Genomic DNA, 27841 nt, shown 5'->3' with positions numbered 1-27841 from the left:
GCAGCAACTATAGGGGATATGTATAATCGTAGCTTCATATACATCAATATGGGAAATAAATCATCCAATATTCCATTTCCAAGTGTGAGAATCATTCAATGCTATGTCATTATAGCAGCACCTATAGAATAGTGAGTGCAGCTCTGGGGTATAATACAGGATGTAACTCAGGATCAGTACAGGATAAGTAATGTCATGTATGTACACAGTGACTGCACCAGCAGCAGAATAGTGAGGGCAGCTCTGGAGTATAATACAGGATGTAACTCAGGATCAGTACAGGATAAGTAATGTCATGTATGTACACAGTGACTGCCCCAGCAGCAGAATAGTGAGTGCAGCTCTGGAGTATAACACAGGATATAACTCAGGATCAGTACATGATAAGTAATGTCATGTATGTACACAGTGACCGCACCAGCAGCAGAATAGTGAGTGCAGCTCTGGAGTATAATACAGGATGTAACTCAGGATCAGTACAGGATAAGTAATGTCATGTATAACATTAGAATTTGATTCCTTTAATCTTTAGTTTTGTGACCTTACATTGTACTATAGTCCATTCATTGCAGAAAGCACCTGAGAATGTGATTGCTCCCTTATGAGACCCCAGTGAACGGGTCCATTACTTTGCTCAGATCCATCAATGTAAGAGTTAAAAATAAATCACGGTGTATAAAAAATACTAGTTAGATTTGCAGATCGGTTGTGTTTCTCTTATCAGCCACTGGAGGGCGTCATGGCGTCCTTGCTTCTCTAATTCAGCCCCAATGATGTCTCTGCACTTTTTGTGGTAGTCGTTCACCCAGGAGACCTGGAGAGGAGAAAGATGGATGTAAAACATGCAGAAAGCACAAAGGTCCAACATTTGGATTTGTTTTTTTTTTTCTAAAGGGATCTGTCATCAGGTGCCCATACAGACTGCAGCCAGTGTTATATCTGGAGAGGTGTGTAATCAGACCGTTGTGTATGTAGCAGCAGGACTGTGAAATATGGATTTATTTTCAAGAACTGTAGCTTCTCCAAGTGCATTAGGGAATGTGTCCTCACACTGCTGTGCTCTGTGCATACATCTGCTCCACAGCCATGACCAGCCATCACTAGGGGAAGCTCAGTGTCTTACTCTCTGTCTTTAGAGAGTTAGGTGGCAGGGATCAGAGTCCTCTCCAATCCTGGTCTTATGAGACTGAACCAATCAGCTATGCAGAGATCATGTGATATAGGCCTCGATTCCACAGAAGCCCCTGCCGGGCACATTGAGGCAATGTAATGAGTATACTAGCGGGAGTTTCTATGACAGGGTTTGGGGTGCTGGGACCTCTCACCTCTTTCTCCGTCAGTAAGCTGACATCGATCATCTTGGTCTGGATCGGCACCAGTGTGATTGGCTCGAAGGTGAGGCTGCCCCGATCCCGGAAGTTGTACTGAAAGATGTGAGATGAGATGATCTTAGGCCTCACACCACAACAATGGCTGCATCTATGCTACAAGGTCCCTCAGACTTCATGTAAGACGCCTGTGTCCTATCTGAGCTACAAGATCCATGAGACCTCCTGGAAGACCTCTGTGTCTTATTTATCCTTTATGTTCCCCTAGTCCACCAGGGAGACATCTGTGACCTACAAGATCCAATGTGTCCTCCAGGGAGATATCTGTGTCCTACCTGTCCTACAAGATCCATGAGACCTCTTGGAAGACCTCTGTGTCTTATTTATCCTTCATGTTCCCCTAGTCCACCAGGGAGACATCTGTGACCTACAAGATCCAATGTGTCCTCCAGGGAGATATCTGTGTCCTACAAGATCCATGAGACCTCCTGGAAGACCTCTGTGTCTTATTTATCCTTCATGTTCCCCTAGTCCACCAGGGAGACATCTGTGACCTACAAGATCCAATGTGTCCTCCAGGGAGATATCTGTGTCCTTCCTGTCCTACAAGATCCATGAGACCTCTTGGAAGACCTCTGCGTATGGGATCTATTAGAAGAAGTCTGTATTCTATCCGTCCTACACAATCCCTGTAGACGTCATGGCCTATCTGTCCTGCAAGATGCAGGAGTCCTCCTGGAAGACGCCGGCACCCAGCCAGTCCGACCGATTTGGCATGCTCTGTGCAGCGCTGCATCATCAGTGTGTGCTATATAAATAAAGGGTTTTATTATTCTTTGTCTGCGCCTTATCTGTCCTACAAGATCCATGACACTTCCTGGAAGACGTCTGTGTATGGGATGTATGAGACGTCCTGGGAGCACATTCAGTGACCGACTGCTTCACCCCAAGTGTGAGAGGGAGCGTTATCGTAAGTCATTCCTCCCCGCTGCCATCAGGCTGTTCAACAAACAAGGCCCAAACAGAAGTAACCTGCGCCCCCCATCTAACCAGTCCCTGCAGGTCCCATCCACAGACTAAACATCAAACTGCCGATCATTGCTTGTCTCTTTTTTGTCTTTTTATCCCCCTTTTCTTTTTGTTCATTTATCTCTAATATTGTTGTTGTCATAGTTTGTACTTCACTCTCTGTACCCTCTCTGCTGCTGTAACGCTGTGAATTTCCCCACTGTGGGACTAATAAAGGATTATCTTATCTTATATCCTACAAGATACCACAAGCTTCTGTGTCTTATCTGTCCATCAATATCCATGAGATCTCCAGGAAGACCTCTTTGCCCTACAAAATCAATGGGACCTCCTAGAAGATGGTTGTATCCTACAAGATCCAAGAGACCTTCTTAAAGATGTTCTACAATAATCTGTTCTACAATATCCTTGGAAACACTTGGAAGACATCTGTATCCTCTGTATCAGATCAAACAACTCACCTTGGTGATGGCAGGAACCACAAGAACCAGATTTTCGATCCGGATCCCAAATGAACCATCCTCATAGTATCCCGGCTCTGAACGATAGAAGAGAGAAAACAAGGTAAATGCAGTTACATCCAGAGCTGCGCTCACAATTTTCTTGTTTCAAAAACATATATATATACACACACACACACACACACACGTATACATACAATATACATATATATATATATATATATATATATATATATATACACATATATATATATATATACACATATACATACACATATATATACACACATATATATATACACACACACATATATCTATATATATATCTCTATCTATAGGGGAAATAAACACATGTCGAAGAAGGTGCCGGCAGAATTGTGAATACAGCTCTGCCTGTGACTGCACTAGGCTGTCATCTTACTACTAGGCAGGGAACATCTCACCATCAGACAGGATCATCCCGGCTTCCAATGGTTCATCTGCAAATGTCTTGTAGCTGATGCCGCAGGGACCTTCATGGACGTTCAGGAAGGACCCCACCCCGTGTCCAGTGCCATGCAGATAATCCAGACCGGATTCCCACAATGCAGCGCGAGCGAAAGAGTCCAATAGATGCCCTGAAAGAGATTGGTCAGGAGATGTCACATGACCCATAAGCGAGGTTGAGATTCTTTTACCTGCACTGATACATTGTAACAACCTATCAGGACATGAAAGATTGTGCTGCTGATGTAATTAGAAGAGGCAAAGGTAGCAAACCCTCAGCTGTGAGAAGGTCTTCATGAGTTCTCTGCAGGATTGCCCCTTTAAATCCATCCAGTGCAGCGCCAGTCACATAAAGTGAAGGTGACACCCCCCAGATATGGATGGATGGTGAATCCCCCGGAGCTGCGCGTTACGTCTCACCGAGCGTAATATCCCATAATCAGATAAATTAACGTAACAATAATTGGCAATAAACCCATTGTACTGAAGCCGGGGTTCCGCCTCGGATATAATTAGATCCTGAGAGATACATTGTATACTAGACTCGCGTCCTAATTAGGAAATAATTAGTTAACAGCCGTCATCCTAATTGTTTTCTCGTCATTTTTAAAATCTCTAAAATCACTAGACGCAAAAAGGCGTGAAAGTCAAAAAGTAGCGGAAGAAGGAGAAGACAGAAGCTGGCTGCAGGTTTTCTTATCTCCGCTGCTCCGCCACAGACCCCACTACAAGCCTGCGCCTGTCACGTCACACTCCCTCTGATAGCTCTGCCTGGAAACCAATCACTATAAGACTGACCCCTGCCCTGCAAACATTTCCACTAGTAAATACAGAGAGAAGTAGAAGTCATACAAGAGGAATATAAACGCAGAATCAGACTACACAAGGTTTGTTTGTTGTCTGTTGCCATAGAGATTCAGGTACAACCGTATAGACTGCCACCAGTATTAAGTATTGTCCCTGGAGAGATGTGTAATCAGACCTTTGTGTATGTTGTTAGTAGCAGCAGGACTGTTACATATGGATTTATATTTCAGGATTGTGACTTCTCCAAGTGCACTGGGGGTGTGTCCTTGCACTGCTGTTCTCTGTGCTCTCTGTAAGGTACTGTCCCTGGAGAGATGTGTGATCAGACCTTTATGTATGTTGTTACTAGAAACAGAACTGTAAAATATGGATTATTATTCCAGGAGGATTGTGGCTTCTCCAAGTGCACTGGTGGCGTTTCCTCACACTGCTATGCTCTCTTAGATTTCTGCAATGACTACATAGTCCCTTTCTTTCTGCTATTGCAAACTTCTAGTTTAGAAACTACAGCAGTTACTCAGAGCAATGGGTTGAGGCTTAGAGCAGAGAACAAAGCAGTGTGAGGACATGTCTGAGGACTAGTAAAGCACTGGCTGCAGTGAATCTGCCTGGTGGTCAGCATGTGTTGTAATACATTTCCAGGATTACGGAATGTAGGATTTCCAGGATTTCAGATATGTAGCGGGATCAGTACTTGCACAATTACCTTTAATCCCATTGGGGAACACGGCGGCGCTGACAGCTATGTGCCCCTTCAGCACGTATGTGAAACACTCCTACAGGTAAAAGGACATAAGTGTTATACAGAGAGCGCCTCACAGAGGACAGAAAGGACAAAGTCACATGATGCAAAACCGCAGGAGCGAGGATCCACTCACCTTCTCATAGTCTGACGGCGTTCCGAAGTGCACGGTCCTGGTGACATCTGTCGTTCCGTCCCTAATCACAGAGATAGTTAATAGGACAGAACATTCTTATATGCTGTATAAACTTTATACAATTCTAGCAAAAAGTTGTCAGACTCCGCCCCCTGGTGCAAGTCTGATTTGCATCTAACGATAACTTCACATCTTCATCAAGCAAAGTGAAGCCTAAGCTCCTCCCACAGAGTCAAAAATAATCCATCAAGGTAGAGGATTAACAAATTCATTTAATAATGGCAATTAAAAATATAAGTTAAAGGGGTTTTCCCATCTGGGCATTTACGTTTAATTAAATTCATTTGCCTTATGTAAACATTTCTTCAATTGGATGTTGATTGGTGTGAAGATAATTTTTCATAAATATAGTCATGTTGTCCCTTAGAAACCAGATAGCTTCCCCGGATACGACCACGTCACACTCTGGCAGCGGTGGCCAGACTTGCACTATAGAGTCCTGCCGGACCACCAGGATTCAGCTATCATTACCACAAGACGGATGTGGGACCTGGAGTAACTCCCGGACATTATATATACAATAACCTTTTATTTCTTTGTGCAATCCCTCCAGCAGAGGTGGCCGTATCTAGGGACACAGTCTTGTTTCTAAGGGACAACATGACTACATTTATGAGAAATTATCTTCACACAGGAACATTTTTTTAATAACATCTAATTGAAGAAATGTTTATATATGGCAAATTTATCAAACTGAATGTGAGTCCCCAGACGAGAATACCCCTTTAAGTTTTGTTGTTTTTTTTTTTTATATGATCTTATTATAAAATTAGAATGATTGCATAGAATGCATAAGTCACAGCCTTCCCCCACTATATAGCCTGAAGCCCCTGCCCCCCAGTATATAGCCACCCGAGCTTCCCCCAGTATAAAGCCAGTCCTCTGCCTCTGCAGCCCCCTACCCCAGGAGCCAGTCAGAATTTCCCCACCATATAGCCAGCCCCCTGTCCCACCATATAGCCAGCCCCCTGTCCCACCATATAGCCAGCCCCCTGCACCACCATATAGCCAGCCCCCTGCACCACCATATAGCCAGCCCCCTGCACCACCATATAGCCAGCACCCTGTCCCACCATATAGCCAGCCCCCTGCACCACCATATAGCCAGACCCCTGCCCCACCATATAGCCAGACCCCTGCCCCACCATATAGCCAGCCCCCCGCCCCACCATATAGCCAGCCCCCCGCCCCACCATATTGCCAGACCCCCGCCCCACCATATTGCCAGACCCCCGCCCCACCATATTGCCAGACCCCCGCCCCACCATATTGCCATACTCCTGCACCACCATATTGACAGACCCCTGCCCCACCATATTGACAGACCCCTGCCCCACCATATTGACAGACCCCTGCACCACCATATTGACAGACCCCTGCACCACCATATTGACAGACCCCTGCCCCACCATATTGACAGACCCCTGCACCACCATATTGACAGACCCCTGCCCCACCATATTGACAGACCCCTGCACCACCATATTGACAGACCCCTGCACCACCATATTGACAGACCCCTGCACCACCATATTGACAGACCCCTGCACCACCATATAGCCAGACAGTTTTTCAATTTGCCCAGTTCATAAAAAAAGAAAGTGAAAACTCACATTTCCGACACATCGCTGCCGCCCCGCCTCTTCCCCCCCAAATCTTCACCACAATTCATCCTGCAGCGTCAGGTCCGTGTGACAGTCCGGCACACAAGCGGTGGCGTCAGCCGACGCCGATATCACAGTGTGTGCGCCGGCAGCCGTGACACGGACCTGTCGCTGCCGGATGCATCAAGGTGAAGATCTGAGAGGGGGGGGCACAAAGGTGAGTTTTCACTTTCTTTTTTTTTTTTACTCGAGTATAGGCCGAGTTTGGTTTTTTCAGCACATTTTTTGTACTGAAAAACTCGACTTATACTTGAGTATACAGGCAGTCCCCGGGCTATGTACATAGATAGGGTCCGGAGTTTTGTTCTTAAAGGGAACCTGTCACCAGAAGACCCATTTTTAGCACTCCCCCAGTCCCCACAGAGCATAGTACATACACTGCCAAAGTGTTTTTGTATTAAAAATTGGTTTTACAGAAAGAAAATATGTTATATTGTACCTTTCATTAGCATCTGCTGTGTGACTAGGCAGTTGCAAATTGGGAGGGGCTGGATAGGAGCAGTCCCCCCCCACCCTTGGGATTCAGCTCCTCCATGTGACCTTTTCAAATTATATGAAAACACCCATCACTGGGCCTAGCGACGCCCCCTGCTCCTCTACAGCCAATCCCGAGTGTGGGGAGTTATTCATATATTTGAAAAGGTCACATGTTTCCCAAGGGTGGGGGGGGGGACTGCTCCTATCCAGCCCCTCCCAATTGGCAACTGCCTAGTCACACAGCAGATGCTAATGAAAGGTACAATATAACATATCTTTTTTTCAGTAAAACCTATTTTTTATACAAAAACACTTTGGCAGTGTATGTACTATACTCTGTGGGGACTGGGGGAGTGCTAAAAATGGATCTCCTGGTAATAGGTTCCCTTTAAGTTGAATTTGTATGCAAGTCAAACCTGTATATTTTATAATTGTAGATCCAGACAAAAAAAATTTTGGCCCCAGTGACATTTGGAGTTTAAACATTTTTTGCTGTAATGGGACCAAGGATTATCAATAAAGCTTCATTACAGACACCTTACAGCTGATCATTGCAGTCTGGGACTATAGTAACAACCAGAGAGCTTCACCAGAGGTCAGAGGGGTCTGTCTGTAACTATGGGTTGTCTGTAAGTCGGGTGTCCTTAATTAGGGGACCGGCTGTATAAAGTAATAAGTTCATTTTTATTATAATTTCTTCAATATTCTTTCTTTATTAATATTAATAAATATCATGATTATAATAATCTTAAATATAAATAATTAAAATGATTAAATAATCATATCATAAAAAATGTGAGAAATGTGTGTAGGACAGTGCGGCCTCCTTCTTACTTGTACTGAGCTCCAGAGTCTAAGAGGAAAATCTCATTGACGCTCAGCTTCCGGTTCGTCTCGGGAACGGGTCTGCAGGAAGCAGGAGACACGATGATGATTGATTCTTTAATATCTTATTTTGTAAAGCACTACACCCCCGGAGAAGATCTTACTTGTAGTGAATGATGGCGGCGTTGGGACCTGAGCTTGAAATTGTTGCGAAACTCAAAGAAACAAAATTCTCTTGTTGGCTGTGAGACAGGAGGAGAGGAAACAAGAATTACAGGCTCTGAGGGTTCTGAAACAGTGTAACATGTACTATAGAATTTTACATATAGAATTATTTTACATCCCTGGGTCATATCACTAGCTGAGATATGCACCACCACTATATAGCCACCAGGGGTCTTCTCTAGGACAATAGCAGGCTATGGAGGGGATCCAAGCGGATATAACGTGTGATGTATACAATGAAGGGCCGTGGGGGTGCCATAAACATCTGATAGATTTGGACCTTGCGTCCTCCATAATCACATAAAAGGACATTTACCACCATGATCAAGGATTGTAAAACAAAGAACACCGACATACTGATGTGTTCCCCCTCTGGCATAACCTTTGGCATGACCTCCTGTCCTGGTGTTAACAGAAAAACTAATTTTAAAATTATGCAAATACACCTGAGGGGCTCTGGGCTCTCGGACTAATCTGTATAGTTTTTAAAGCCAATTATTCTTATAAAACAAGGGCATAATAAGCTTAAAGAAAAGTGGATCCTGCCAGAGGGGGCACACACCAGTATGTCAGTGTACTTGGCTTACAAACCTTCATCCTGGTGGTAGATGTCCTTTAAAAGGAGTTGTCTAGAGCCTTATGAATTTTTAATAGTGACACCAACATTATCAGGTACAATCATAGAGAAGACCAGCGCTTCAGGAAATTAGCAGTATGTCAATAGAAATATAATATAATACATGTTCTCCCAGGTTAAAAAACCTACACGTTGCACTCAAGATTAAGCTCATCTGAGTGAAACGCGTAGGTTTTTTAACCTGGGAGACCATGTATTCCGATTTATATGTTTTTAAGTGGAACCAAATAAAGAAAATATTTTTTTACATACTGCATCTTCCACAGGTCTGTAACTTGTGGGTTTCTTGACCATAACTTTGTTACAGGGGGCATTGTCCTGCACAGAAATTGCTGCTGATTGAGTGAAGAAGGCAAAGGAAGGATCCACATGTTAGGCTACATTCACACTACCGTTGCCCACCGTACCGTAGCACGACGGACAAACAGCAGTGCCGGGGAGAGGAGGAGGGTGAGAGCGCCGCTCACCCCCACCCCTCTCCATAGCCTAACATAGAGCATGGAGTCGTATTCCTTTGAAAGATAGGACATGTCCTATCTTTCTACGGGCTACGGAGCGGTACGATGCCGCACGTGTACGTACAGCGCCGTGAGGCCATTGTGATGTATGGGGGACGTATATACGTCCCCCGTACATTCGTGTAAATGTAGCCTTATTGAAGAAGGTTCTGATACACGCTTACATTCACTCTGCCATGTAGCTGTCTGAGAGGTCCAACTTCTGCTGCAGAAAACATTCCCCAAACCATGCCACTTCCTCCACCTCCTTTCACTGACTCCTTTACACACTTTGGGTTCAGTCTTTTCACAGTTTGTCAATAAACATAATAATATTTCCCATCAGGTCCGAATAAATTAAACTTGTTTCATCACTAAAATGAACTGTGGACACTTCTCCTCTGTCTACACAACATGCTCCTCAGTAAAGGTGGTTGTAGCCTTTTGATTCTTTCTGCTAATGAGAGGTTTCCAATGTGTATATTCTCAAGGGAATTAGAATAAGTATCATTTGTGATATATTCTTTAAACTATTTGGTTGCTCTGGGCATAGGAGTCCAGTGGGTGGAGTTAATTAAAATGAAATTTCTTAGTGACTTCATCCACCCTACTCTTATGCCCCGTAGCAAGCAGGAATTTTACTCAGTGCTTGTTCTACTGGATCTTTTCCAATCAATTATATATGGATCTGCTCGCTCCTCCTGCTCTATAACAAGCGGCTGACTGGGAAAATGAGCACATTACCATGTTCTATGGCTACTGCGCAGTTCGTGTGTATAGTCACAGTCATATAGTGATAGTTTTACCTGCGGAACTCCTCTGCTTTATCAGATGCCGTTATCTCTGTGACTGTGTCTTTCTGGATCTGGAAAGTAACAGAATGCTCACATCAAGAGGGGAAACATTTTCTAAACTAAACCAAAATTATTCAACACCCTCCACCAAATATTGCAGACTCCATCTACAGCTCAAACTACGGATCTCTATGCTTTACATTGCAACTCTGCTTCTGCAGCTTTCCTGCAGTGTAAAATCATAGGAGATCAGAATTGGGGGGGAAAAAGCTTGAAAATGGCCTTTAAAATTTGTATCGATTTGGTATTTTACCTCTTTTTCCAGCCAGTTAAAGAACTCGCACAGAGCGACGGCGTCCTTCACCTACAAGAGGAAAAAGGGATTACAGGGATGAAACAGGGAGCAGTTACTTGATTGGCCACGCCTCTCACCAGATTTTACAAATGGGCACACCCCAGAGAGAGCGAGGAGCCAGACAAGGCAAGTACTAGTTATTTTTTTATGCAGTGCACCCCCTGGTCACCTAGTTTTTTACCTGGTCTCTTTAACCCCTTTAACCTATAGCTACAACTTGTAGACAATGTGCATTATCTCTCAAGTATTATATAATATGTGTGGAGTATTATAAATGCGGTGAATACATTGGAAATGAATAATTCTATGATTCATATTAATTGATACATTGGGAATATTCCAATATATTTCTACCCATTGTTTTTGTGAAACATTCCCCAAATCCTTTTCCCAGTTACTTTGACATGTTATATTCTTATCATGAATATTATCCTTAACTTTATTGTGTCACCAGCAGAATGTTTCTAGGTGCTATAGATAGGTATATATACAGAAGAGGTTACCCTTCCCTAGCAGCCTCTGAACTTGACTCATTTCAGGTAAAATCCTGCTTCTGTAGACCAGCACCACCCACAGCTGGAGACGAGTGCCCCCTCTGCTGTAGAGGGAATCTGCCAGAAATAGTAGTTGTATTCTGGCACTAGCAGCTCCAGTTTTTACCACACTGAGTTGCGATTTATGGGGTAGAACTCACAATCTTACTAAAAGAAGCTGCCCCCTACTGGACACAGGCATTACATGTACTCACATGTGCCCTCCTCATGCCTTCTACCTCTCTAGCGTTTTTCACAGCTTTGGCGAGACACACCGGGGTGTATGGAGACAGGTACCTCTGAGTCTGTGCAAGAAGGGAAATCATTAACGTTAAACAGATAAAATATACATTATTTTGCATCTAAAAACACCAGATTAAGTGAGATTTAAAGGGATTGTCCTTCAGAACACTAGAGGCAGCCACGAATATATGACGCTACAAAGGAGCAAATGGCCATCATCTATAAGGGGGTCTCGGATGGGGTCTGCCAGATGAAAGACTGGCACTGGGCTCTTCTAGTCTTGTTCTTGTAATTTTGTCATCAATTTAGCTGTATAAGGGCTTGCTTTTTGTGGGAGGAATAGTATTGTTTTGTTTCTTATACCAAATTCGCATCCATATAATCAATCCAAATTTTTTTTTTTCCATTTTCTGCTAATATTACATGAAGCCCCCCCAAATCTCCTGTGTTTGGAAATCAAGCTGAAGTGAAGTAGTGAATAGTAACCACATGAGTGCTATTATTTCATTTACAATAGGGGTCAGTAGTTTAGAACATCTGGCTCTTTCCCTCTAAAGAGCTGCTGAATTCCATCTAGCTAGCAAGATGAACCAAAGCTCTGACTACATAGAGATCTAAGGAGAGGGGAAGGGGAGCAAGGAGCCCCGGAAGCTAGATCTCCTAACCAGCGACATAGCATGGACTGCAGAGGGGAAAACGTTCATAAAATTAAGATTACAAGTCACCTACATAGTGCACGCAATAAGCATTTGTTAGAAAGACTTTACAGCCCTGTCCCAGTGTATACAGTGACTATACCTTGGGGATGGCCTCTGACAGCGCATGGCTGGCCTTGTCGCTGATCCACACTTTCTCTTTTGGGGGCAGCGTGGAGCATATACCCTGCAGCGCGGTCAGTATAGACTCATACGGCTCCAGCTGAATCCTGAGCTCTGGGGGAGGCGAGGAGTCAAGGAGGAGGTGATGTCTGACAGCGGGATCCGCCAGGCGCTCTCCATTAATGAACAACCTACAGGTGAAGAAGAGGGAGGGTCTTCTGTAACTTGGGAGGAGGCTTCTAGGATGTCATTCATTATCTGTTTCTATGCTGTCCATAGCTACTGGATACATGGAAAGATAAGTCCATATAAATATAACATAAAAATAAACTTCAGGTCTGAGAGACTGATTGTTCTCTGTGTCCATCTTGCTTTACACTTCGTCACTGCTCACTTCAAACACTAGGACTGAAGCCAATTTCTAATAGGATCAGGCAAGAGCAAATTATAATCTACAAGAAACTAAAAAAAAAAAAACTATTAAATAAAGCAAGAAGCTGAATCCAAGGGGAGGAACTTCAGTATGGGGGAGGAGCATTACATTTTTACGTTTTTAACAGGATCCTAGAAGTTAAAGGACATCTACCACCAGGATAAAAGACTGTATGCAAATGAGCCTGGGGGGCTCCAGGATCCATTAACACCTATGGAGCCTGAAGCCCCTAAGACTAATTTGCATACAGCACTTCATCCTTGTTGTTAATTCCCCTAAAACAAGTTTTTCATCAGAGAGGAGTTTTATGTCTCATTATATCACATTGTAAATTCTCACCTGATCGTTTCGGACCCAACTATGGCGTAAGCGAAGAAGACTGGATTATATTCCACATCTGAACCCCGGAGATTGAACAACCCTAAAGAATTGAGGAAAAGTAAGAATATCCCTTCATTTTCTACATGTAACAGTCATGTTACATTTTCTATTAGGATTGTGGTTGGTGCAACAAAGAAACAATAAAATAACTCACAAGATGTAAAAATCCTAATATGTAATTATAGTGAATAATAATGATGTATAATACCGCAATGCCGTGCTTACATGCCACCTCATCCAGCGCAGCCAGGACGATCCACGAGGCTTTCCTTTCTGCCATCTTACCCCGGAGCGCCAAGATCTTATCCTGCCATGACAGGCCTGGGCAAAGACAGAAAAACTCGTTGCATCAGTGCAAAATTTTGACTCCCAGAATCTGAATCTCATGAAGTAATAGAGGGAAGGGAAGATAACTTTTTGTAAGAGCCACATAAAACGAAACTTAGACCCTTTTAAGAAAACCCCTTTAAAAATAGAAAGTACCCCCGACACTGGTTGTCCATAGTCCAGTCTGCTGGGGGACCAGACCCCTGACCACCAGCGTTGGGCAAAATTGGAGAAAAGACAACATTTTCAGACAAACTGACCTAGGGAGGGCAGTTGAATCACCTACCCGTGTAGTTGAGCGCCAGCGTTATGAGCGGCTGGCAGGGTCTCTCAGGACGGTCGCTCCAGACGGCATCTATGAGGTTTTCCTGGACAGGCACCAGGAGGTGGCCGGCGTTCTTCAGGGCCAGGGACATGCTCTTCCACTGATCTGCAGCACAGGGACATATAAACCTATTACAATGAAGCCTTCAGATGAAAGCGGAAAGGATGGATTGTCAACCGTTAGGCACGGGTCATGTGACTGTAAACACATGGAGACGTGTGATGTGCGACTCCTGGCACTGGACAGTCACACGCCTCCTGCGGTGCACACGAAAAAAATCTTTCATACATGATCATCAGTGAATACAATGATTTACTGCGATATCTGTTGTGACGTATCACAAACAGCAAAACTACAACTCCCAGCATGACTGGACAGATACCTACCTGCTGGGAGGTGTAGTGCCATCAATATGATTTATCCAGAGGATATCTGATAATGTGGAATGTAACTACTGGGACCCCTGTGATTGGTTGAATGGGGAGCAATAGGTCCTCTTGAGCCACCCCATACTACACAGGGCTTCCAGAATCGTCTCACCACCTTAGTCAGTGGTGGAAAACCTTTTAGACACTGTTGGCCTAGAAACAATATGTTATTGCAAAGTTCAAAGTGCCGAGCCGGAAATTCAAGGAGTAACTTATAACCCCCTGCTCTGTCACAGCTTTCAATCGTATCAGCATCCTGAGGACAACAATACAGTGGAAAGAAAGTGGAGAAATTCAGTGCTTCCCTTCAGGGTCCCCTGAAAAAGATAAATTATGGGGCCCAGAGCAGGAGCTCCAATGATAACCCAGCCTTGTCCACAACTTCCCGCTCCCCCTGTAGTCCCAGAAAGCCAGGGATGTGTCGCTGTAAAATATCACTAAACGCGGCATGACCTAGGTGGTGTAGGAGTGCAGGAAGAGGCCTTGAGTCCTGTCCTGCAAACTCTGTGCTGGGGTGATAGCCTGGGAGCCAAAAGAGAGGGCTCTGCGTGTCAACTCAGACACCCATGCAATAGGTTCACCAACACTGCCCTAAGCTGTCGTGGAGCACAGGATGAACATTGATTTCTATAGGACTTCTGGGACAGTATAAAGCAGCTCATGGGTATTGTACCCTGTTCTGCAAACTCTGGGGGACCTGGTAGTCGGACCCCAGGTGATCAGACATTCTGTGGATAGGGGCTATGGTATGACATTAAGAGAGCAGATTGTTACCGGCTTGTATGATGAATGGGTCGACCCCCACCCGGGATCCCTCTGGGAGCACGCTGATCAGCCAGTCCTCCTGTGTTGGGGTGTCTTTCAGACCTGCCAGGCAATATACAGGAATTAGAATCAAGACAGGTAACAAATAATCTGAAACATTAAAGGGATGGAAAAGAGAAAAATAACAATTAAAGGAATCTTCCGACAAAATACTTTACTTATTATAAGTTATCAGTATCTGTAGGGGTGCAACTCTATTTGCCGCCTTAGCATTGGACTCTCGGAGAACCCCAATGGCATTGATGGGTTAACAGCGCTCCACCTCACCCATCTTCATGAGGGTCCAGTTGCTGTCCATCTGCTGAGCCGCTTGCAGGAAGTATCGCCCGTCTGTCCACATGGCAGCGCTCTGCTCCGTGACGATAGCCGTCCCTGCGAACAAAAGCAGATCATCTCATCAGGGTACAAAGCAACATCATCAAATATACACAATAAGCGGATGTAATATACACAATAACCGGAATGTGATATACACAATAACCGGATGTAATATACACAATAACCGGAATATGTTATACACAATAACCGGAATGTGTTATACACAATAACCGGAATGTGATATACACAATAACCGGAATATGTTATACACAATAACCGGAATATGTTATACACAATAACCGGAATGTGATATACACAATAACCGGAATGTGATATACACAATAACCGGAATATGTTATACACAATAACCGGAATATGTTATACACAATAACCGGAATGTGATATACACAATAACCGGAATGTGATATACACAATAACCGGAATGTGATATACACAATAACCGGAATGTGATATACACAATAACCGGAATATGTTATACACAATAACCGGAATGTGATATACACAATAACCGGAATGTGATATACACAATAACCGGATGTAATATACACAATAACCGGATGTAATATACACAATAACCGGAATGTGTTATACACAATAACCGGAATGTGATATACACAATAACCGGAATGTGATATACACAATAACCGGAATGTGATATACACAATAACCGGAATGTGATATACACAATAACCGGAATGTGATATACACAATAACCGGAATGTGATATACACAATAACCGGAATGTGATATACACAATAACCGGAATGTGATATACACAATAACCGGAATGTGATATACACAATAACCGGAATGTGATATACACAATAACCGGAATGTGATATACACAATAACCGGAATGTGATATACACAATAACCGGAATGTGATATACACAATAACCGGAATGTGATATACACAATAACCGGAATGTGATATACACAATAACCGGAATGTGATATACACAATAACCGGAATATGATATACACAATAACCGGAATGTGATATACACAATAACCGGAATATGTTATACACAATAACCGCATGTAATATACACAATAACCGGAATGTGATATACACAATAACCGGAATATGATATACACAATAACCGGAATGTGATATACACAATAACCGGAATGTGATATACACAATAACCGGAATATGTTAGACACAATAACCGCATGTAATATACACAATAACCGGATATGTTATTCACAATAACCGGAATATGTTATACACAATAACCGGATATGTTATACACAATAACCGGATATAATATATACAATAACCGGATATGTTATACACAATAACCGGATGTAATATACACAATAACCGGAATATGTTATACACAATAACCAGATACATTATACCTAATGGGGACAATTATCAGTCTAGAAGCACTAAAATAATTGCAATTTCTTACACGCCCGCCAGCAAAGTGGTTCGGTGCACGGCATTCCTGCCCCCTGTCTGCGCACTTCCTAAACGCCGGAAAATATTTGTTTGCAGGTTTTTATTCAAAACTTCAACAGGTCGGGGGTGCCCTTTATCATAAGCAACGGCATATGATAATCCAATATATTATACACAATAACCAGATATCTGTCTGACAGATTCCCTTTAAAAATCCACACGCTGCAAGAGCATCTCAGCTTCCAGGCCCTAGAAAATCTCTTACAGCTTCCTAGATCTGGAGATCTTTGATCCGATCCCTTGTCCCCTTCATGTACTCACCTGCCGACCCATCAAAGCCGGAGATAAAGGCGCGTCTGCAGTCACAGGGGGCGATGTATTCACTCTGAAAAGTAGACGATGGGAGGGGTTAGTCTCCGTGCAGACCAATAGGATTCTTCATGCCAAGGGCGGAGAGGGCGGAGACTGTGTCCTGCGCAGCAGCGTGCACATGTCACTGGCAGAGCACAGTCCCCGCCCCCTGCAGACAAGAACAAAGCTGACTGGTTGGTAATATTGTTATATCATCAACAGGGAGTGGCTGGAGGAGAATACACAGGGTCAACCCAGACGCGGCTGATAACTCATTATCCACAATAGGACAGTGACATCAGGATTACAGGGGGAAAATTCCCAAATTCCGGATCATACTGCAATACAAGAGTTAACATTGTCACTCTTTCACGCTTTCTCAGGATCCTGAATGGCACATCTGCCCAGAAATGAACCATTATAGTAACTAAATGTGTAGAAGTAACTTATCAAGGTGATATGTCATTCAGTAACCAGGGAAAGCTGAGCGGACCCGACATTTGAGTTTGGCCGTGCGACCCAGACGTTGCTGATGCTCTCAGCAATGGCATGACTAGCTATTAGCTTACAGTCTATGAGGATGAGGGGGTGACACAAGAGCTTACAGTCTATGAGGATGAGGGGGTGACACAAGAGCTTACAGTCTATGCGGATGAGGGGGACACAAGAGCTTACAGTCTATGAGGATGAGGGGGTGACACAAGAACTTACAGTCTATGAGGATGAGGGGGTGACACAAGAGCTTACAGTCTATGAGGATGAGGGGGACACAAGAGCTTACAGTCTATGAGGATGAGGGGTGACACAAGAGCTTACAGTCTATGAGGATGAAGGGGTGACACAAGAGCTTACAGTCTATGAGGATGAGGGGTGACACAAGAGCTTACAGTCTATGAGGATGAGGGGGGGGTGACACAAGAGCTTACAGTCTATGAGGATGAGGGGTGACACAAGAGCTTACAGTCTATGAGGATGAAGGGGTGACACAAGAGCTTACAGTCTATGAGGATGAGGGGTGACACAAGAGCTTACAGTCTATGAGGATGAGGGGGGGGTGACACAAGAGCTTACAGTCTATGAGGATGAGGGGTGACACAAAAGCTTACAGTCTATGAGGATGAGGGGGTGACACAAGAGCTTACAGTCTATGAGGATGAAGGGGTGACACAAGAGCTTACAGTCTATGAGGATGAAGGGGTGACACAAGAGCTTACAGTCTATGAGGATGAGGGGGTGACACAAGAGCTTACAGTCTATGAGGATGAGGGGTGACACAAGAGCTTACAGTCTATGAGGGGGTGACACAAGAGCTTACAGTCTATGAGGGGGTGACACAAGAGCTTACAGTCTATGAGGGGGTGACACAAGAGCTTACAGTCTATGAGGATGAGGGGTGAGACAAGAGCTTACAATCTATGAGGATGAGGGGGTGAGACAAGAGCTAACAGTCTATGAGGATAAGGGGGTGACACAAGAGCTTACAGTCTATGAGGATGAGGGGGGGTGACACAAGAGCTTACAGTTTATGAGGATGAGGGGGTGACACAAGAGCTTACAGACTATGAGGATGAGGGGGGGGGGTGACACAAGAGCTTACAGTCTATGCGGATGAGAGGGTGACACAAGAGCTTACAGTCTATGAGGATGAGGGGGTGACACAAGAGCTTACAGTCTATGAGGATAAGGGGGGTGACACAAGAACTTACAGTCTATGAGGATGAGGAGGTGACACAAGAGCTTACAGTCTATGAGGATGAGGGGGGTGACACAAGAACTTACAGTCTATGAGGATGAGGGGGTGACACAAGACCTTACAGTCTATGAGGATGAGGGGGTGACACAAGAGCTTACAGTCTATGAGAATGAGGGGGTGACACAAGAGCTTACAGTCTATGAGGATGAGGGGGTGACACAAGAGCTTACAGTCTATGAGGATGAGGGGTGACACAAGAGCTTACAGTCTATGAGGGGGTGACACAAGAGCTTACAGTCTATCAGGATGAGGAGGTGACACAAGAGCTTACAGTCTATGAGGATGAGGGGTGAGACAAGAGCTTACAATCTATGAGGGGGTGACACAAGAGCTAACAGTCTATGAGGATGAGGAGGTGACACAAGAGCTTACAGTCTATGAGGATGAGGGGGTTACACAAGACCTTACAGTGTATGAGGATGAGGGGGTGACACAAGAGCTTACAGTCTATGAGGATGAGGAGGTGACACAGGAGCTTACAGTCTATGAGGATGAGGGGGTTACACAAGACCTTACAGTGTATGAGGATGAGGGGGTGACACAAGAGCTTACAGTCTATGAGGATGAGGGGTGACACAAGAGCTTACAGTCTATGAGGATATGATTACTCAGCTCTTCTGCCACTTAGGACCTTGGTAAAGCTGAGTTTTGCTGCAGCCATTATCATACAGCTTTCCCAGAATCCTGAACAGCAGTTCTACCTCGATATGCAATCAAAGGCTGTTCTACCTGGGAAAGCTGAGTGATAACACCTGTAGTGCATTATCACTTAGCTTTCCTTAACAGCAACTCTACCTAGATGTACACCGATATAATAATTGGGAATGTGCCACTAAATAACCAGGCCAATTTGTCATTCAGGAGCCTGGGAAAGTTGAGTTTACGTCCACTAGACATTGATTTTCTCTAGAGGTGCGTGGCACACAGAGGCACTGACCTCCCTTGGCGCCTTATAAGACCTTGTGGTACCTGATGCGCGTCCCCAGACGGTACGATGTAGGCCTGTATGGGCTCAGTGACGCTCCGTGAGGACCTCATGGTCTGGCGCAGCTGGCGCAGGAGCTCCGTTGTGATTTTTGGTGCCATCTTAAATGCCTGAAATAAGGAAAATCCTAAAATTACACAAAAATTCTAAATTTCCAATATAATTGTATCCCTACTGCTAAATCCCAGATCTCTTTCACAAAAGTTACAGGTACAGCAGAAAATATATAAAACACCTGCAACACAATGGAGCAGATGTATTATCGTCTCTGCGCCTAAAAAATGCCGGGATCTTTTGTTTTTGGGCGCAGAATTGTTGTGGATCATTTATAATGAGTTTGCACCAGGAGGAACAGATGTTTCCAACTATCCCGACTCCTCCGTCTTTTTTTGGCGCAAGTGGGCGTAGCCTAACTTTTCCACATTATCCATCACATTTATGTGTATTTTGTAGGACCCAATGGGGGGGATTTACTAATTCTGGCACAAGCACAACTGTCGGCATCGGAGATCAGTCTCCGGAAAGCACAGCCCAAGTGGCGCACGGCTGTAAATAATGGGTAGACGGAACTAATCATGCCGCTATCAATGAGATGTGCACCAAAATCTTACATGGACTGCGCCTTAATTTTGCTCTTTCACCATTGTTTTCCTGGTCTATTGGGCGCCAAAAATTGAGCCTAAAAATGCCGACAAAATACACATAAATGTGACGGATAATGTGGAAAAGTTAGGCCACGCCCACTTGCGCCAAAATAAGATGGAGGAGTCGGGATAGTCTGAAACATCTGTTCTTTCTCGCGCAAACTCATTATAAATGATCTGCAACAATTCTGCGCCCAAAAAAACAAAAGATCCCGGCATTTTTTAGGCGCAGATGCGATAATACATGTCCTCCACTGTGCAACTTCTGAAAAACTTCAAAGTTTTAGAATTTGGCAGCTGAGGGTTTGTTACATTTGTATCCAGTCTAGACAAGCTGGAAGACAGAACGCAAATAACTTTCGTGTTTAGATATTTTGTTACAATGTATCAGTCTGCAGAGCAATCTCTAGAGTGGATACATGCAAAAAGCCTGTAAACTCCCCAAAAATTCTGGATTTCTATTGTCCCCCCCTCTGCTACACCTCCTCTACTATTCCAAAATTCTGCAAAATTTAGCAAATCTAGGTCAACAAAGATTTCATCTCCTAATTTACTGTAATTCTACAAAGCTCAATACTTTCACAACTGAGGGTTTGTCCCAAATGTATCCAGTCTGAACAATTCAAAATGATTCTCGCGTGCAGAAGGTTTGTTACAATGTGTCAAGTATGGAGTAAAGAAATTGTCTGGACTGGATACAATTGTAACGAACCCTCAGCTGTGAGAGAATCATCACTTCAGCACCCCCCAGCCCCAAAATATCACAACCAGGTAATGACTCCAGCAACCCCTACCCCAAAATATCACAACAGCCCCCCAATATAGCAGCCATGACACCCACTGCCCCCAGAAGCCATCACTTCCCCCAATAACATGCTCAGCATTATTATCTATTACATTACAGTAATAATAACCCCTCCCCGGTCATGTGACCTCCCGCCCTGCGCCCCCAGATCCCCCTCACCATGTACTGACACCCCACTTCCTCTCACTTCAATGAAGCCAGTCACAGCGCTGCCGGTGCCGCGGTGGCTGCCGGGAGCTGTAGTCTACACACGCGCTGCCATCCCGCCAACAATGGGGAGCGAGGACTACACGTCCCGGCGTGCCCCGCGGCCGCCGCCTCCTGTCACTGGTTTGGCGATGTGTGATTGTAGCCGGAACCAGAAGACTACAACTCCCAGCATCCTCTGGAAAGATAGATACACCGCTGCCTATTGTGAACATTGAACTAGTATAAATGCACGGGGAACTACAACTCTCAGCATACCCCGGAGGCGTGGATTACCCAATAAAACTAGTATAAGAGCAAGAAAACCATGTAAATACACTATGTCTCCGGGAACTACAACTCCCAGCATGTCCTGGAGGGGAGGATGACCCATTCATGTGAAGATTATTAAAAATCCAAGTAAACACACTATAACATAGAGGACTACAACTCCCAGCATGCCTTGAAAGGGCTGATGACCTGCATACGTAGCTTTAGTGTCTATTGTGAACATATAACTTGCAACCCATATAAATAGACGTTCAACTGATAAGGGTGATGCCACATATGGCATTTTAAACCCGTTTTTGGTCCATTTTTAAGCAATCCGTCCAAAAATGCATGCTTTTTTTTAAAACAGACCCGTATTTGACCAGTTTAAATTAAGATAATTGGTCAAAACCATTCAAAAACGCATGCGTTTTTTAACGGACTGCTTAAAAACGGACCAAAAAACGGGTTCAAAGCACCATGTGTGGCATCACCCTTAGGTGTACACACCCAGAGCCTAAATGGACTGTAACAAGATCCAGGGGCCACCTGTATCAGAACCAGGACCGTCTGTACTATGTGCAGTTACCTGTGTAGTGTGCAGGGGCGGCAGATTCATTAAAATAGCGCCCTCTCTTCATGAATCTGTCACCCCCTGCACTGCTCGGGAAGTGTGTACAAACATTTTTTTGGTGCACCGTTAACATAGAGCGTGCGGCATAGACTCTGTCGAGTCGCAGTAATAAATGTGGCACGAGATCCAACTCTGAACCAGAACACCCCCTTTATGTGCAGAATTGTGCCACACACTTATGGTAGAGGTGCACCAAAAAAGTGGGTGCACACTCCCGGAGCAATTCAGGGGACGCCAGATACAATGAAGAGCGTGCGCCAGTATTCTATATGCCGCTGACTGCACATAGTACAGACTGCACTACTACTGATAATCTGGACCAGTGAGTGTCATGTCCTGGAGTTGGACCATTACTAAATTCAGTCCTGGAGATCTTGCTCAAGGGATTCAGTGGGACTGATCACCCTACTGGGCTCCCAGCTCAGATATACAGGTATTAGGGACTAATTTATTCCGGAGATACGTGGTACCATATTCATTCCTCTGGGGTCGGCTGCATGGTACAACAGCAGCACTAATTGGGAGTAAAATTAGGGTTTGATAATGCACTAGATCCGCACTTCCTCCTCCTTACTGTGCACGTGCGGCCCCACTGACATCTCCTGTCAGTAAAGTCTGCAGCATTACCGGCAAGCGCGAGAATTGGAACCCGAAGGAATAATAAGCATGTTATATATGTTATGGGTCATATACTTAAAGAGGACCTGTCACCCATAAAAAGGCACTAGGAGCTGCTTACTAAAGTTACCCCATTTTTAGCAGTGATATACTGCTAGCTTTATCGGAACACTCCTAGAAAGCTAGCCGACACTGCCGCGTAGTACAGTAGGAACGCCCGACCACGCTCAAAGCCTCTTTTACTCTATAGGTCGGTAGTGACTGCTGAGCTTCATGCGCCACCTCCTAGTCCCGCCCCCTCATAAATACGCCAGACCACTGTAAGCGCTGTCCGGCATTCCTATTGTACTGCACGGCAGTGTCTGCTAGCTTTATCTGAGCTTTATAAAGCTAGCAGTTTGTCACTGCTGAAAATGGCGGAGCACTAGGAGCTTAGTAAGCAGCTTCTAGAGCCTTTTTTATGGGTGACAGGTCCTCTTTAAAACGTGTGCCAGGGTTACAACGGGGACTAGATTTAGTAGCTATGGATCGGGACACTAATTTCTGGTGTGAGGTCCTCTTTAACATAGAGCGTGCAACACAATTCTGTCAAGTTGCTAAAATAAATGTGGCGCATGGTCCAACTAGCACCACAGCGCTTCTTTAGGTCCAGAATTTTGTGGATACTGTACAGGCAGTCCCCGGGTTTCGTACAAGATAGGGTCCATAGGTTTGTTCTTAAGTTGAATTTGTATGTAAGTCGAAACTGTATATTTTATAATGGTAGATCCAGACAAAACATTTTTTTGCCCCAGTGACAATTGGAGTTTCAAAATTTTTTGCTGTAATTAGACCAAGGATTATTAATAACACTTCATTACAGACACCTTACAGCTGATCATTGCAGTCTGGGACTATAGTAAAGCATCCAGAGAACTTCACCAGAGGTCACAGTGGCCATAGGGGTTCGTCTTTAACTATGGGTTGTCTGTAAGTCCGGTGTCCTTAAGTAGGGGACCGCCTGTACTGGCGCAGACAATTCATAAATACGTGTGAAAGTAGTCTGCACGTCTTTCCGCAGCAGTATAATCTGTATCCTGCCCTGTGTTGGTCACTATACAATGTCATAAAGAAGCACTCCAACTACTCCAACTACAATGTCAGCAATACCTTTGGGTTTTGCTTTTGTTAAAAAAAAATCTCTTCAAAGAGAACCTGTCATCAGGAGCCCATGTCCCCATATAGAATAGGGTACACATTGCCATGTCTGTCCCCCTCCTCACTGGCCACTCCCATGGGACTAGGGGCCCTGCTCTGCATACAGAAAGGTAAACTTTCCTCTAACTTTTCATTTTTTCGGAAAAAGCCAGTTTTACTATAAAAACACTTCGCTATTTTCTATGGGGACATGGGGGAGCCAGAAAAAGGGCTCCTGATGACAGGTTCCCTACATAACCCATGGGCATTGTTCATTTTGTACCTGTGCAATTTTTTTTAGTAAAACCAGTAGGTCCATCACTTATTCATTAGGGTGTTCTCCTTTAAGGATGGCCGGTTAATGGCGTACACATGCGCCACCACATGTCCTGGCAGCAGCACTGCCCTGTAATAAAAGCCTGCACTCCAGTCCTCCAGAAATAGTACAGAGTCCTCCAACACCTGTGATTATTGTGTCAGTCTAATAACAGGTCTGTGTGAAGAGCAGCAGAGCGCCACACAATTACATGAATCAAACTCCACATTACACCCAGGGGAGCGATGATCTGCAGAGTATAGCAGAGCTAACACTATATACTGAGCCTGCAGAGGCATTGGCCGCAGCATGTGCGCAAGGGGCGGGGCATGGGGATTATGAATTACAATAACTATCTCACCATCAACAAGATCTAAGATATCTGCAGGTGACTAGCCTAAAAAGCCACACAGACCTCACCGCAGAGAGTTTGCTACACTAGTGTCCTAGACCAGGGGTATTCAGACAGTCTTAAGAAAGGTTTAATTACTTGCTGCTGAAAAAAATCTCATTACAGGTCACTACCTCTCTATAATGTCCTATAAGTTCATGTTGATGCTGCTTAATGTACTCTGACATCACTGCGTGTATTATCCCTGTACTGTGACATCACTGTGTGTATTATCCCTGTACTGTGACATCACTGTGTATTATCTATGTACTTTGTGACATCACTGTGTGTATTATCCCTGTACTGTGACATCACTGTGTGTATTATCTCTGTACTTTGTGACATCACTGTGTGTATTATCCCTGTACTGTGACATCACTGTGTATTATCTATGTACTTTGTGACATCACTGTGTGTATTATCCCTGTACTGTGACATCACTGTGTGTATTATCTCTGTACTTTGTGACATCACGGTGTGTATTATCCCCTGTGCTGTGACATCACTGTGTGTATTATCCCTGTACTGTGACATCACTGTGTGTATTATCCCTGTACTGTGACATCACTGTGTATTATCTATGTACTTTGTAACATCACTGTGTGTATTATCCCTGTACTGTGACATCACTGTGTGTATTATCCCTGTACTGTGACATCACTGTGTATTATCTATGTACTTTGTAACATCACTGTGTGTATTATCCCTGTACTGTGACATCACTGTGTGTATTATCTCTGTACTTTGTGACATCACGGTGTGTATTATCCCCTGTGCTGTGACATCACGGTGTGTATTATCCCCTGTGCTGTGACATCACTGTGTGTATCCTAGTTTTGCTATGGAGCCCCATGCTTACCCTTTGTATTTTCCTCCAATAAACTCTCACAATTCCAGAGTATATATTTTCCATTGCCCTCTTGTTCTCATTACTTGCTGTAATCTATCACTGCAGGTAAAATGAATCAGTCTTGGGTCCTTACCATTTAGATCACATTGTGGTGTAAAGACTGAATACAATAACTATGAAACAGATAAGATCTGTGCAGGTGGTGATCTTACACCTTTAATCACCATGCAAGGGACAATGCTGTGGACAGTGGAGGACATGCACTCCTGGACAACCCCTTTAAGGCTGGCCCAGTACACAAAAATTCTGCAGAGTGTTCAATTGTACAAAGATTTACAGAAAGCCAGAAAACTTAGCGGATGGTTCTCACCCTGAAGATTCGGTCGTCTTGAGTCCTTCAGCAGACGGAAGGGAATTGTACTTTACTCTCCTGCTGTCTGTGACCCTTGGACATGACGGAGAGTTTCTTCCATGTCTCCAGATCACACGTGACCATAATATCGTCTTTTTATTATCTGTGCTGAATCCACAGATCATGGGCCCTTGTATACAGATACATTCAGCCTCTTCTTACTTATTGTATAAGAATTCTCACCTTTTTTTCACAAATGTAACACTAGAGGACAGCACACACCAAAACTATGATATGGGTTATGTATGTATTGCTCTGTATGTATATGGATGTAAATACCCAGGGACGGGGGTAGGCGAGGGTCGGTGATCGCCTTGGGTGCGGCGTCACCACTTGATTACTGCACCCTCTGCATGACCTAGGCTGATGCCACACATGGCGTTTTGAACCTGTTTTTGGTCAGTTTTTAAGCAGTCCGTTAAAAACCGCATTTTTTGAAAAGACATTCGTTTTTGACAGGTTTGACCAATTATCTTAATTCAAACTGGTCAAAAACGCATGCATTTTTTGACACACTGCTTAAAACGGGCCCAAAACGCGTTCAAAACACCACGTGTGCCATCACCCTTAGGCTGCATCATCATCAAACTCACCTCTCCACGCTCCTGCTCCCATCCGGTCGCTCCTTGGGTCGCACGCGTGACGGCACTCTAGGATTTAAAGGGCCACTGATTGGCGCTGGCACTTCCAGGTTTCCTTTAAGGCTGTTCCCCGGATTCCCTGCCGGATCTGTGAGCTCTTAGAGAAAGCTCCCTTGTGGCGTTCCTGTACCTGCCTGCCTTGATCTCCCGTTAGCGTTCCTGGACATGACCTCTGCATCACTGCCACCTGCCCTGACTTTGAGCATGGATTCCAATTCTGTACTGCAACCTCGGCAGCCACCGTGGGCTAGCCGCACCTGTGGAACGACCTCGTGGTACCCTGCCGCAGCGATACCATCCCGCTTTGCGGCGGGTTCTGGTGAAGACCAGGTGCCACTTAGATTCCGCTCCCAGGTGTCGCTAGTACCATTTCCCGCGGTGGTCCAGGGGGTCCACTGACCCACCTAGATTCCACTCCCAGGTGTCAGCTAATACCATCTTCCGCTGTGGTTCTGGGGGGCCCACTGACTCAGAACCCTGACAGTAAGATCCAGCCATGGACCCCGCCGAGATGCCGCTTCCGATACTGTTTGATATTTCCAGGGTTGTTGCCCAGCAGACCCTGCACATTGCTTCACATGGGGAATTATTTGGTCAAGTCACTGTGGCACTGCAACAGCTGATTTCCTCTATGCACTAGCTTCTGGCTCCAGTGTCCATTCCTGTGGCAGTTCCTGCTACCCCTCCCGTTGCTACTCTCTATGCCTGACAAGTATGACGACAATCCCAAGTTGCGCAGGGGCTTTATTACCCAGTGCTCGCTGCACATAGAACTGATGCCATCCCAGTTTGTCACCGAATGCTCCAAGGTGGCATTTACGGCCAGTCTACTTTCCGGGAAGGGACTGGCCTGGGCTACACCTCTATAGGACAAAGGCGATCCAGTCACGGCCACCCATACTGCATTCCTGACTAAATTCCGCTCCGTGTTTGAGGAACCCGCACGAGCCTCCTCAGCTGAAACGGCGCTGCTAGAACTGCGCCAAGGAGACTCGACCGCGGGCGAATATGCCGTCGAGTTCCTTACTATGGCTTCTGAGCTCTCCTGGAACTACGCTGCCTTGGCTGCTACTTTCAGAAAAGGACTATCTTTCCAGGTCAAGGACGCATTGGCTGCTCGTGACCTGCCGCCTACACTGAGTGGTCTCATCACCCTGGCCATCCGGATAGACGTGCGATTCATGGAGTGTGCTGGGGAATTGCATCACAAGCAACCACAGGCTCCG

At 44.8% G+C, this 27841-nt stretch overlaps 1 protein-coding gene across 2 annotated transcripts; it reads right to left on the bottom strand.

Annotated features, from left to right (window-relative positions):
- Positions 1 to 500: 500 nt before the first annotated feature.
- Positions 501 to 26016, bottom strand: XPNPEP1 (X-prolyl aminopeptidase 1). 2 transcript variants are annotated; one of them, XM_072129449.1, is made up of 20 exons: positions 25933 to 26016; positions 19657 to 19782; positions 16905 to 16968; positions 15104 to 15208; positions 14786 to 14878; positions 13545 to 13688; positions 13157 to 13252; positions 12890 to 12971; positions 12098 to 12308; positions 11272 to 11361; positions 10482 to 10532; positions 10181 to 10239; positions 8180 to 8257; positions 8025 to 8096; positions 4990 to 5050; positions 4818 to 4887; positions 3262 to 3435; positions 2819 to 2895; positions 1326 to 1424; positions 501 to 814 (listed from the first exon to the last, which is right to left on the bottom strand). In XM_072129449.1, exons 2-20 carry the CDS (start codon positions 19771 to 19773, stop codon positions 686 to 688), a joined length of 1872 nt encoding a protein of 623 aa, XP_071985550.1. In that variant the 5' UTR covers positions 19774 to 19782; positions 25933 to 26016; the 3' UTR covers positions 501 to 685. The 2 variants fall into 2 exon arrangements, with proteins under 2 accessions (XP_071985550.1, XP_071985549.1); XM_072129448.1 differs by lacking the exon at positions 25933 to 26016 and adding an exon at positions 21281 to 21498.
- Positions 26017 to 27841: the final 1825 nt, after the last annotated feature.

The sequence above is a fragment of the Engystomops pustulosus genome, chromosome 11 (assembly GCF_040894005.1).
Source record: "Engystomops pustulosus chromosome 11, aEngPut4.maternal, whole genome shotgun sequence".
Classification (NCBI taxonomy): Eukaryota; Metazoa; Chordata; class Amphibia; order Anura; family Leptodactylidae; genus Engystomops; species Engystomops pustulosus.
The sequence above is the reverse complement of the archived record's forward strand: the minus strand, read 5'-3'. Positions and strand labels throughout refer to the sequence as shown.

What these genes read in the sequence shown, in the direction of transcription:
- XPNPEP1 (XM_072129448.1), bottom strand. An exon ending in CGGCTTTGATGGGTCGGCAG is followed by an intron (nt 15,209 to 16,904) that starts GTGAGTACATGA and finishes TTTTGTTCGCAG; the next exon opens with GGACGGCTATCGTCACGGAG. An exon ending in CGGGATGATCCTGTCTGATG is followed by an intron (nt 2,896 to 3,261) that starts GTGAGATGTTCC and finishes TCTATCGTTCAG; the next exon opens with AGCCGGGATACTATGAGGAT.